Below are 12,726 nucleotides of genomic sequence, written 5' to 3'. Positions count from 1 at the left end.
CCACCATGTCGGGTGAGGCGAGCGCGCCGGGACCTTCACTCAGGGTCCCGCGTCTCGGGGCGCAGAAGTCCTCTGGCACAATGAGCAAGAAGGGGGATCGCGGGGCCAAGGAGAAGCCGGTGACCATCCTGCCCCCGGTGGGCGAGGAGGAGCCCAAAAATCCCGGTACGCTCTGGGCGGGGTTAGGGGATCAGGCCTCGAGGTCGCGCCACTCATGCTTGGGTTCGGGTTGGCTGCAGCGTGGTGCCAGGCACGGCACGCGCAGAAGACCCAGGGGGAGCCGGAGGAGCCAGGGAGTGAGAGTAGAACTGCTGGCGCTGAGGAGCTGCTGTTTGGGAGGCGCCCGCCTGCTGAAGTTCGCGCGTGAATGTAAGCCACGCCTGGCATGTGGGATGAGTGTTATCGGGGTGACACGATCTGGTGTGAGGCCTTGGCCGTGGTTCTTCTCTAGCATGGAGATGGAGTCCTGCCTTGCCCACTGCAGGGAGGAGCATGGTGTTGAGAGTGACAAAGTAGTTTGTAAACTGCAGACTCATTTGTTTATTCAACAAGCGAACATTGGGCATCTACAATGTGGGAGGCTGCCTGCTCCTACTTAGGATATGGATTCACAGTTTTACTGCCAGCGCAGCTCCCGAATCTCAGTTTGGCAGATGTTTGAATTGAAGTTGATCTTCGGGAACCCCAAACGTTGCGAAAAATACAACGCGATGCAGTAAGATATATGAGAGAAGGCCCAGGATGTGATGGGAGGTCACAGGGGCCTCCGAGGAGGTGTCTTTGAGTTGAGTTTATTGGCTATTCATTCATTTATTCAACAGTTAATTTTTGGATGCCTGGTCTATGGCCAAGTGCAAACACAGAGAGAATGAGATGGACACATTCCTGCCTGCATGGAATTTATCTTCTCTAGGAAGAGTATAAGTTGGAGTGTAGTTCTTTTATTGCAAGTGATAGAATCCCAACTAATTATCCCCACAGGGGAATTTATTGAAAGACTTCTTGATTCAAATTCACCAGCTTTGGGCCTCCCTGGTGGCACAAGGGGTTAAGCGCAGCACTGTGAAGCTGTCTGCAGCCTCTGTAGCACGAGTTTGATCCCCCAGCTGGCCAGGGAGCAACCCATCTGGCACAGCAGACCTCTCCTGACTGACCCACTGCTCCCCTCAGCAGTGTATTTCAGTACATCTGCCTGTTCTGCTCCCCACTCTGTCTCTAGTGAATCCTCTCACCTCCCACACCTCTGGCCTATACTCCGGTTCTTGTATGCATAAATAAATAAATCTTTAAAAAAAAACAATCAACTTCACCAGCTTTGCCATCAGAGAGAGATAAAAACTTGCTCTCCTTGGACTCACAGTCAAAAAAACTTGGGAAAGGCTCTGATTGTCAGGTACCATCTTGTCAGTGCTGGTGGCTAGGGGGAGAGAACTATGAGAGTTGAAGAGAGTATTTTCCAGAAGGAGAGATAAGACAGTATAGAATAGTGTCTCTGGTGACCTAGGGGTTAAATCTCAGCGCTGTCACTGTCACTGCTGCGGCTTAAGTTTAGTCCCTGGCCAGGGAACTGACCCATATGGCACAGCCGACCTCTCCTGTCTCACCTGCTGCTCCCCTCAGCAGTGTCTCTCAGTAGCTCCACCTGCTCTGCTGCCCACTCTGTCTCTGGTGAATCCTTTCACTCCCTCCTCTCCACCTCTGGCCTATACCCCAGTTCTTCTATGCATAAATCTCTTTCTTAAGAAAACAACAGGGCCTCCCCTGGTGGCATAGCGGTTGAGCACTGGGCTGTGAAGCTACACGCAGCCTCTGCAGGGCTGGTTCAATCCCCGGCCACCAGCGAGGGTCCCACATGGCACAACAGACCTCTCCTGCCATGCCCACTGCTCCCCTCAGCAGTGTATTTTGTCAGTCTGCCTGTTCTGTTCCCCGCTCTGGCTCTGGTGAATCCTCTCACCCTCCCGTGCTTCTGATTGTACCCAGTGCTTGTATAAATAAATAAAAGAATCTTAAAAAAAAAAACAGTATAGAATCTACTACAGATATGAATCTAGTTATATTAAGCACACATACCACACACACTACTCTGGCTGCTGTCTATAAAAGGGAGTGGAAGGCTGTAGACCAGGAGATTACAAGGCTATTTCAACAGCCCAAGTGAGGGACGATGGTAGTTGGGATAGGATTGTTGGGGTAGATGTATTAGGCTCCTTGCAGAGATGCTTTGGAGGTAGAAGTAAGAATTGGCAAAATATTGCATGGGGTGGGGAGTGAAGGACATAGCAAGAATGATTCCCAGATTTCTGGACTGGGTGCTGGCTGGACGGAGGTGCCATTCATGGCGACTGGAAAGCCCAAAGGAAGACCATGTAAGAGAGGACCGCCAGGACGGGGATGCCAGCTGGGCAGAGAGACACGCAGATTTGGAGTGCTGTGTAGAGGTTGGGAAGAGAGACGTGAGTGTTGGGAGCTGTTGATGTGGTTATTTAACCCTTGGAAATGAAGAGAGATCCCTTCGGGAGGGAGGGAGGAAGGGGTTCCTAAGTTCTAGAAAGAGGAGAAAGGTCAGAACCCACCAGACTTATAGGTCACAGAGGAGCCAGGAGGAGCCAGCAGGGGATCCTGGTCAGCCAGGGGCAGGGAGGTAGGAGAATGGGAGACCCCTGCCAAGATCCTGGGCAGGCACCACGGAGGGCACAGAAGCTTTGGCGGGTGCCATGTGTGGCATGGCAGGGACAGAATAGGGGCTCAAATGAGGTAGAGAGTGAAGGAAGAGGTAGGGAGGGTTCTAGATTTATAGGAAACCCCATCTGATGGCTTCTATTTCTCTAGTGGCAAGGCCAGTTGTGTGTGTGGGGAAGGAATGTGGGAAGGGAGGCCAGCAGGAGCAAGCCCCTTGTAGAGCCTCACTGTTCACTAAGTAACTCCGTGCTGCAGAACATTTCTGTCCTTGTGTTCTATTAGGCAGTGCTTCTCAGAGTGATGTCCTTGGACCAGCAGCTTTGGCATCACCAGGAGTTTGTAGAAGTGCAAATTCATGGACTCCACTCAGCTATGGAACCAGAATCTCTGGGGATGGATTTTTGCATAGAACGGAGGGTGCAGGCCAGAGGTGTAGGGGGTGCTGAGAGGATTCACCAGAGACAGAGTGGGGACAGAACAGGTGGATCTACTGAAATACACTGTTGAGGGGAGCAGCGGGCAAGACAGGAGAGGTCTGCTGCGCCATGTGGGCCAGCTCCCTGGCGGGGATCGAACTCGTACTGCAGTGGTAATTATCACTGAGACTTCACCCCTAGGCCACCAGGGAGGCCCCCTCAGGAAACAGTTTTAACAGGTTTTCTTGGTCATTTTTTACAAATGGATGTTAAAGAAGGAGAATCTCTGTTATAGAGAAAGCTGGTGTGAGTGAAGCAAGGAAGGGTTGAGGCATCTCCCAGAAGAGGGACAGCCCAGGAAAGCAGGCAGTGTGCAGGAGAGATGGTCTTACCCTGCCTCCCTGCACCACCTCTCATCCACCCTGTCCATTCAGCTAATGTGTCTTGTGCCTATGTTCCCCTGAAGGCTGGGCTCAAGAGACCTCCAATATCTGTGTCTTGTCCCCATGCCTGCGGAGCACCATCCCCTTGGCCCCTCAGCCCCTCCACACCCACTGGGCAGGCTCCCTGCTGCTTGCCTGCAGTTTTCTGTGGGCACAGCCCCCACACACCTGGTCCCCAGGGCCTGGACTCTCTTGCTGTGGGTGTTAGTGCACAACCCCCAATCTTGCATGCTCTAAAGGCCATCAATGTGCACAGAATTAAAACTATATTATTCTTAACATAATTAAATATTAAGAATACAAATATGTATTCTTAACATAATTAGTGTGTCTAAAGGAGAAGAGGAAAGGAGAAGAAAAGATATTTATTTATTTATGCCGGCCAGAGGAGTAGGGGTAAGAGGATTCACCAGACACAGTGGGGAACAGAACAGGCAGGTTGACTGAAATACGTTGCTGAGGGGAGCAGCGGGTGAATCAGGAGAGATCTGCTGTGCGATGTGGGTAGCCCCCTGCCGGGGGAGCAAACTCGTGGTGCAGCAGCTGCCATAACTTCAGAGTACTGAGACTTAACCCCTTGCGCCCCCAGGGAGGCCGTAAGATAAGATATATCTAATAAAAGTTTCCCAGTACAACATGCAAAATTATACATTTCCTCATGGCTAAATGCCCAGCCAAACAGGGTCAGCCCGAAAGCTGGCCACAAGTCTAAGTACCTTCTGGTGATGAACAGCAAGAGAGGGATAAGGTAGGGCCTAGAAAGCCGGGACAGAAGGAGATACCACATCAAGACAATGACTGTCATTGTCAGCCTCCCCATTTGTCTCTCACCCACATCTCTTCCAAGTGTCTACATGTCTCTCCTCCATGCGTCTGTCTCCTCCACGTCCCCACCAGTCCCTGGATGTAAATCCACGCCAGAGAAGAAAGAGGCTCCCCTTAAGCCCGCCTGCCTTCTGTGTTATATTGCTTCACCAAGCCCCTGAGCTCCTCCCCTAGTTAGTCCTAGTAGCTAACAAGACCTCTGCATGTAAATGGGGTGGGGGACGGGGAAATGGTACCCCCTCCACTGGTTCTCCTACATAGCAGGGACAACTCATCTCCAGGAACTGCTTCTTTTTGGCAGGCTAGTGGGAAACTGGAAGGAGCAGGTGTCCCTGGGGACTCAGACAGCTCAGGTTTGCAGAGGCCTCTGCCTGGGATGTGCTGATGCACATCCGTATTCATATAACACATATCAATACATACACACATATGTATGTGTATATATAGATTTGCTTTTACATTTTTAAAATTTATTTTTTCCTAGTTTTTAAATTCCCCCCACCAACCTTATACCCTTTTAATTATTGCTCTTCCCCCTTTAATATTTCTAAAGCACTGTAGCAACGACCGCACTAGACGGCTGTGCAGCTGTTTGCTAGCTACATAGACGCCTGCCCTCTGCTGGAGCTCAGTGTACGTGTGCTGGGTGGGGGTGGGGGCAGAGAGGGACCCCTGGGCTCCTTTTGCACATAACAGGCCTGGCAGTGCCAGCAGGAAAAGGAAGAAGAGGCTTGGCTGGCGACGCCTTGTGGGAGGCGGAGATCCCCAGGGCGCGGAGAGGCAGGTGGAGGAGCCGGCACCGGAGAGCGCCCAGCTGTCGGCCTTCCGTGCCCTTCCACCCCCTTTCCCCGAGTTCTTGATTTCTCACGATTTCCTCTCAAGTGTTTGCGAAGTCGGTCTTCAGCACGCAACTTACATGGCAAGAATGCCTGCAAGGCTCTCAGCGGCTGACGCGGGCGCGTGGCTTGCCTGGAGACCCCCCGCGCCGCCCCGAGGGCGTGGAAGGCGGCGCGGGGCGCGCGGCGCGGGCCGGACCCCGGGGGCCGCGGGGCGGGGCGGGGCGGCGCGGGCGCGGGCGGGGGCGCGGGCGGGGGCGCGGGCGGGGGCGCGGGCGGGGGCGCGGGCGGGGGCGCGGGCGGGGGCGCGGGCGGGGGCGCGGGCGGGGGCGGGGGGCGCGGGCGGGGGCGGGGGGCGCTCACGCTCCCGCCTCCGCAGAGGAGTACCAGTGCACCGGCGCCCTGGAGGCCGACTTCGCCGAGCTCTGCGCGCGCTCTGGCTACACGGACTTCCCCAGAGTGGTCCCCCGGCCCCGCCCGCACCCGAGCTTCTTCCCCTCCGCCTCGCTGTCGGAAAAGCCCACCCCAGGTGCGTGCCAGCGGAGCCCCGGGTGCCTGCCAGGCCGCCCGTCCGGCCCAGGATCCCGGGGCGCCGCGGAGCGCTCCTGGCCGGGGCTCGCGGTGGCGGGGCCGGGGAGAGGCCCCGTCTTCCTTTCCAAACCCTAGCAGAGCCGGGTCTGGCCCGAGAATAGCGCCCGCACCTGCGGAGCAGTACTCCAGGCCCACCCCGGGGGGAGGGCGCTGGGGACAGGGCTGCGGGGGGACCCGTCCCGGCCTCCGTGCACCCGCCGGGCCGGCCCGCGTGGGTCCCGGAGCGGTGGTCTGGCCCCCTCACCCCGCCCCTTAAACCCTGCCTTGCAGAGGACCAGCGCTTGTCGGCGTCCTGCAGCATCAACAGCCTGGAGAGCAAATACGTGTTCTTCCGGCCCACCATCCAGGTGGAGCAGGACGTGGACGACAAGTCGGTGAAGGAAATCTACATTCGCGGTGCGCCCCCCTCCGCGGCCCAGCTGTCCACGCGCCGCCCCCCTCCTGGGACCTGAGGCCCTTCCTCCTCTCGCGCAGGCTGGAAACTGGAGCAGCGGATCCTGGGCATCTTCTCGAAATGCCTGCCCGCGCTCAGCCAGCTGCAGGCCATCTAGTGAGGGAAGAGGAGTGGGAGGGCTGGAGGTCAACTGCGGGGCAAGGCTCCAGTTGGAGTGGGAGGAAGAACTGGAGGGGGGCCTGCAGGGGAGGTGGGGGGCTGAGGGAGGGTGCGGCTGGGATGTCAGGATGGCTGTGAGGGAGGAGCTTCAGCTGTTTCTGTCCTTACCAATTCCAGCCTGTGGAAGGTGGGGCTGACGGATAAGACCCTGGCCACCTTCATTGCCCTGCTGCCTCTCTGTTCGTCCACGCTCAGGTCAGCAGAGGGGACAAGGCACCGGGAGACAGTGCCTGGGAAGTCTGTTGGGTGGGTGGCAGAGGGGAGCAGTTTTGGAACCAAAGGACCCCGGAAGAGTGCTCCCCCACCTCACGGTGTGAAGCAGGGAGGCGTGGGTGGCTGCCTGGAGGAGGTGGTGTTGAGGTGAACCTTGAAGGAGGATGACGAGGCTGCCAGGCAGGGAGTTGGGAAAGGGCGTTCTTGATTCAGAGGGAACAGGGCAAGGTGTCAAGTAGTGCAGCTGCAGGTGTGTTTTACAGTATAAAGAGCGAAGTTGATTCGGCTGCCCTTCCAGAGCCCTTGACTTCTGCTTCACAGAACACACAGGACCTGGAAGGTTCTGAGAGGGAGACTGTGAATGCTTCAACTGGAGGCTCACAGCACTCTATAAAACACAGAGGAACATATGCCATCATGAGAACTAGAAACACTTTAGCAGGCAGAAAATAACTTTAGAATTTGTCTGTATACGTAAAAATATGTCAAGGTAACATAATGGAGCTGATCGAAAATGAATGCTTTAGCGGAAAGATGAGCCAACATAATGGGAGAAAACGTCTAAATAGAGATATTGCTAGTTCAGTTTTTTTTTTAAAGATTTATTTATTTATGCATACGAGAGCTGGGGTACGGGCCAGAGGTGTGGGGGTGAGAGGAGTCACCAGAGACAGAGTGGGGAACAGAACAGGCAGATGGACTGAAGTACACTGCTGAGGGGAGCAGTGGGTGAGACAGGAGAGGTCTGCTGCGCCATGTCTCCTGCTGCGCCATGTGGGTAGCTCCCTGGCCGGGGATCGAACTCGTGCTGCAGAGGCTTTGGACAGCTTCATAGGTTGCATCTTAACCCCTTGAACCACCAGGGAGGCCCTTGCTAGTTCAATTTTTGTTATGACTTGGAAAAGGACCTCCATTCTCTTAGCACTGGTAGAGAAGCCACAGCCTTGTGGCGGCGCCATATGCGTGTGTTACCTATTACCATGTAACAGGTATCTCAAAGTGTTGTGGCTTAAAACTGCGAGCATTTGTTGTCTCAGTTGCTGGGAGATAAACCCAGGTGTCAGGTAGTGGGTTGTCTCCAGCTGTCGGGGAACTGCAGTCCTATTAGGGCTGGAGCTGTTGCTTCCAGACTCTCTTATGTGGTATTGATGGGGGCCAGGAGCAGGTGGTGAGACAGTGCCTCCCGAGCCTGGGCAAGCAGTCTGAATGCCCTCGCTAACACTGCTGGCATTCCCAGAGAGCACCAGCGGGCACCCGGCACAGAAGCCCAGTCTTTTTGTAACCTAAATGTGGAAGTGACATCCCATCACTTTGCTTAATTCATTAGAAGTGAGTCACTAGGTCTACCACACTCAAGGGGGAGTGGATTACACAAGGCATAGATAGCACAAAGTGGGGATCATCTTAGAGGTCACCTTACCACAGGTCACTGAGGAGTGACCCTTTCACATGGCCACACTTCAGCAGTTTGGGTTTGGGGAACTGTTATATCAAATTTCCTACATGGGGGACCATCCTTTGACTGTTCCCAGGCTGCTCCCCAGAGCCTCCCACTACCTCTCAGTCCCCTTTTCTCCCTGGCATCAGCGGTGCTTCCTGGTTCTCAGATCTTCCCTCCCCCAGGAAGGTATCTCTGGAGGGGAACCCTCTGCCGGAGCAGTCATACCACAAGCTCATGGCACAGGACAGCACGTGAGGTTCCCTTCCCTTACCCTGTTTCTCTGGCGAGTCCTCAAGGTCCCCCTAGCCCCTAACCCGCCCTTGTCTCTCTAGAATCTCCCCAAGGACCCCCAACTCCCACCCCTCCACCCTCATCATATGGCCCGCCTCATGCTCCCACATTCTCTGACACTGTGGCCATCGCCCGAGACCCGTTTCCAGTGTCCCTGGATCTCCGACCCTTTGTCCAGGATCGTGCACTTGTCCCTGCGAAACAACGACATCGATGACCACGGCGCACAGCTCCTAGGCCAGGCTCTGTCCACGCTGCGGAGCTGCAACCGGACCCTTGTCTCGCTCAACCTGGGCTTCAATCACATTGGGGACGAGGGCGCCGGCTACATAGCAGACGTGCGTGCTTGCGAGACCCGCCAGAGTTGGGGCGGAGCGGAGGGGCCCATCCCAGCTCAAGGGCTGCCCGCTGCTCCCCAGGGTCTCCGGTTGAACCGCTCCCTGCTCTGGCTGTCCCTGGCCCACAACCGCATCCGCGACACGGGCGCCTTGAAGCTGGCTGAGGTGGGTGTGCGCGCTGGGCGGGGCCGCTAAGTGGACCGGCGCCCGAAGCCTCTGATCCGAGGTGCCACGTCGCCCCAGGTCCTGCGCCCCTTCGAGCTGACGCACACCGAGGTAGTGGAGCGCAGGCGCCTCCTGCTGGAGAAAGGGACGCAGGAGCGGTCGCGATCGGTGAGGAGCGGCCTGGAACCCCTAGGCTACCCCCAGGTCGGCTCCCTGACCCCACGCTGGAGGTGTCCTAAGCTGCCCTCTCTCCCTCGCGGTGGTCTTTCTCTTTGACTAGTGCACAGATCTCGCAGAGGCCCGGGCTGTCACTGCAGAACCACGCCTGGCGGTAGAGTTGGTTAAGACAAACGACAAGATTTAGACTTGAAATCCGGCTTATCCACACACCAGCTTGTGACCTCGGACGTGTTCCTTAAATTCTCAGATCTCGGTTTCCTCGCCTGTGAAGTGGGGATAATTGTACTGGCCTCATAGGATTGTTGAGAGGAAGAAGTTAATTCATGCAGTGCAGTTGAAACTGCCCGGCACTTAGTTCACTTCCATGGGAGAGTAGGGCCTCCGCCCCCAGCTCATCCCCAGGGGTGTCTGTCATTTCTCTCCAGCCTTCCCCTCACCCCTCACTGAGAAAGGGGTTCTCCATCCCCCTTCCCCTTTTGTGAGCACAGCCTTCCTCCTCTCGACACGGAGACTCCAAAACAGACCGTGACAAAATTCAACTGATGGGGATTAGCGCTGTCACAGCAGTGGAAAAGACAGACAAGACACAGTCAGTGAAGACTCCTAAGGGCCTGGGCAAGAAAAAGGAGAAGGCTGGGGTAGGTGCGCTGTGGGCAGGAGAGCCTCTGTTGAGAACAGGAGAGGGTGCGTCTGTGGTGCACCCCTGGGGTTGGAGGGAAGGCCCACCTCGGGCTCAGGTCCTTACCCGGCCCCTCCCACACCTGCTCCACAGCCTCCAGGAGGCTCTTCATCTCTCCTCATCTCTCTCATAGGATGTGATGAAGAGAGAGGAGAAGTCAGGGTCTGGGCAGTCACCCACACAGGGAGCCCCTAAGAAAGAAGACTCCTCAAAGACAAGCAGGGGGAGTAAGTGCCAGTGAGGGAGAGTGCTCGCGCTCCTTCCAGCGGGAAGCAGGGAGAATGCAAGGGAATGGAGGTGTGCTTTCTGCAGGAGCTGCTCTTCTTGTGGCCCCTCTGGGGCTTGTTTCCTTTTCTCCAGAGATGATGTGGAAAGCCCCACCCAGCTCCCACCCTCATCCCTTAAACTCCACTCCTTGTTTCCCTGGGCTGGACCCTCACTTTGCTGGGACCCCTGCAGCTCTGTCTTTGAGTTGGAGGGGTCTCCTTCCCTGCCTGCGCCCCCTGCTGGAGAAAGGGACTCAGGAGCTGTCTCTATCGGTGAGGAGCGGCCTAGAACCCCTAGGCCACTTCTCTCTGGCAAGCTGGGGAGGGGAGGAGGTGTCAGGCCTGCACCGTGTGTTCTGCCTCCTCTTCCTGCGGCAGAGGTCACCATCCCCGAGCAGAAACCAAGTAAGGGCAAAGGGCCCAAGACCGGGACCAGAGAGAAGCGCAGCATCCTCACGGAGTCGGAGGTAGGACGAGAGAAGTGGGGGATCCTCCAGCCTCCTGCAAAGCACTGTGGCAGTGGTCACTGCAGCCACTTCAGTTCACACTTAGTCCTCCACTCCTGCAGAACCACACCTAACTCCCACCCGGGATTTCCCCACATGGGCTTACTGGGGGGTGAGAGCCCAGTGCATGCCCTTCCCTTTCAGGCTGGTGGAGGCCCCCTCGCTTGACTCACTGTCTCACTCAGCCTACTTCCATCAGGGCCGTGGGTTTCCTCACCACCCCCTTACTTGTTTGCCCAGCCACACTGGGAACAAAGCACATTCCCCTTTGCCCAGGGCAGGGCCCCAGGAAGGCAGGGTGTGGTCACAGTCTGGCTATGGCCCCACCCTTGCCCTGAGCACCCCTCCTTCTCCTTGCCCCCTGGAACCTCCCTTTTCCCTTTCAAGTTGGACCAACTTGTGTCTTGTGTGAAACCTCTCCGGGCTCTTGCTCCCAGCCTCTCCAGCCCTCTGGCTTTGCTGTTGGCCTCAGCTGCCTGAGGGCCTACTGCCTTCTGTTCTGTCTCGGCCCTCAGGAGCATCCCTGCTCTAGACAGGGAGCGCCCCCTCCCCTTTTGGGAGTCTTCTCTGGCATCCCAGATAAGATCTTACAAAAGGGTGGAGAAAGGGGTTGGGGGCTGCAGTTCCTTCTTGGTGACTTGTCCCTGCCCGGGCTTGATCCAGGCTGCTGCTTCTCACCAGGATGCTAGAACACAGCTGCCTTCAGCCTCATCTTCCGCCAACCAGTTGCCCTCACTGCTCTCGCTGTTGGGAAGCATCTAGTACAATACAACGCAACATACTGTTTCATGCCCCCAAAGCCTTGGCACCTTCTGTTTTTTTTTTTTTGCCTGGACACCTTCCCACCCAACTTCATGGGGTAACAGCCACATACCATCCAACTTCCACTTACAGGCCACCTCCCCCAAGAGACTGTCCTGGCTCCCGACAATGCAGGGCTAGAAGTCCCTCCTCTGTGCCACCACAGCCCTGACAGCTCCCTTCCTGCTGTTACCCCAGGCCACGTTACCAGCTCCCTTTCTGGCTTCCCCGCACAAAGTTGCTTCTTTGGGTTTGGGTTTATCTATCTTTGTATCCCCAGCAGCTGCAAAGAAGTCTGGACAAGAGCCAGCCCTCAAAACATGTATGTTGAACACACAAGTGTGGCCCCTTGGCCAGCTCCCCTCTCCTCTGCTGCATTTAGTATTTTGCTTTAGTAGGTGGTTGCTGAAGCTACTGAGATGGTCAACCCTCTCCTGGAGCCTGTGGAGCACCGAGATGGGAAAGTGTTCATGCCTGGGAACAAGGTCCTTCTGCATCTCAACCTCCTCCGTATGTCTGCCAGCCCCCTTCCTGCCACAGGGCGACCTGGGCCCCATGCTGTCTCGAGGAGGCCCCCTGCTTCTAAAGCACAGTACCTGATGCTCCTGTGCTTGGGCGTCAGTGTCGTAGGCCCTCCTATAACAGGCTTTGGGGTGAGGGGCGTGGGGGGGGGTGTCAGAGCTTGCACAGGGCAATTAGAGCAACGAAGGTATTAGAGAAATGGGGGTGTGAGAACAGGTGGGCTGAAGGAAGTCAGAGAAGTCAAGGAGAATTGGGGTGCAGGGCAGGGCCAGGCCTCTGAGCGGGGACAGGGGAGCCGTGGGAAGCAAGGGGTTCTTTGTTGTGTTAGGACAGTGAAGGGTGACTGGCGGAGGTTTAGAGGCCACCTCTGCACCTTCTACCAGGAAACCACATCACAGAGGTGGGGCTGGAAGGTTTCCTCACAGCGGTACAGTACCAGGCACAGTTCGCCAAGGTCAAGAGCCCGTCCAAGGGCCCCGTGGGGCTGCTGTGTCTGTCCCTGGAGGTGAGTTCCTCACTTTCTTGCAAGGGCTGCAGGCAGAGTTCTCCCCACTGCCAAGGCAGGTCTACAGTTTCCCTAGTTCTTTGTGTCCCGCCACCTCTACCCTTCTTGTCGCAAGACCAGCAGTTATATTTCACCTGTCCTCCGTCTCCTGGCCCCTAATCCAGCTGTCCCAGGACACTTTTCTCTGCCAAAAGACTAATCTTCCTTTGCCAACTGTCAGCCTTCCTTCCCCTCCTTCAGAAAAATAGCTTCTCCCTGCAGTGTCCCGTGTACACCAAGATCCAGGAGCTGATGCTGCCCAGGGACCCCATCAGTAAGGCCAAGCCCAGGGAAGAGGAAGTTACAACTTTCTCCACCTAGCTCCTCCCACCTCTTCTCAGAGACTTTGGGCCACAGAAGTCTCTCCTGCCCAT

At 56.3% G+C, this 12,726-nt stretch overlaps 1 protein-coding gene across 1 annotated transcript; it reads left to right on the top strand.

The window, feature by feature from the left end:
* Positions 1–5: 5 nt before the first annotated feature.
* Positions 6–12,726, top strand: LRRC71 (leucine rich repeat containing 71; the record flags this gene model as incomplete). Its single annotated transcript, XM_084243492.1, has 15 exons — positions 6–165; positions 5,582–5,731; positions 6,064–6,189; positions 6,268–6,343; positions 6,524–6,601; positions 8,243–8,311; positions 8,530–8,689; positions 8,771–8,854; positions 8,933–9,022; positions 9,523–9,672; positions 9,847–9,940; positions 10,358–10,446; positions 11,685–11,796; positions 12,192–12,313; positions 12,554–12,726. The coding sequence occupies 15 exons, from the start codon at positions 6–8 to the stop codon at positions 12,671–12,673; spliced, it is 1,680 nt and encodes a 559-aa protein (XP_084099618.1). The 3' UTR covers positions 12,674–12,726.

The sequence above is a fragment of the Talpa europaea genome (genome assembly GCF_964194135.1).
Source record: "Talpa europaea genome assembly, chromosome: 9".
NCBI classification, from domain to species: Eukaryota; Metazoa; Chordata; class Mammalia; order Eulipotyphla; family Talpidae; genus Talpa; species Talpa europaea.
Note: the sequence above shows the minus strand (reverse complement) of the source record. Positions and strands in the feature narration are given on the sequence as shown.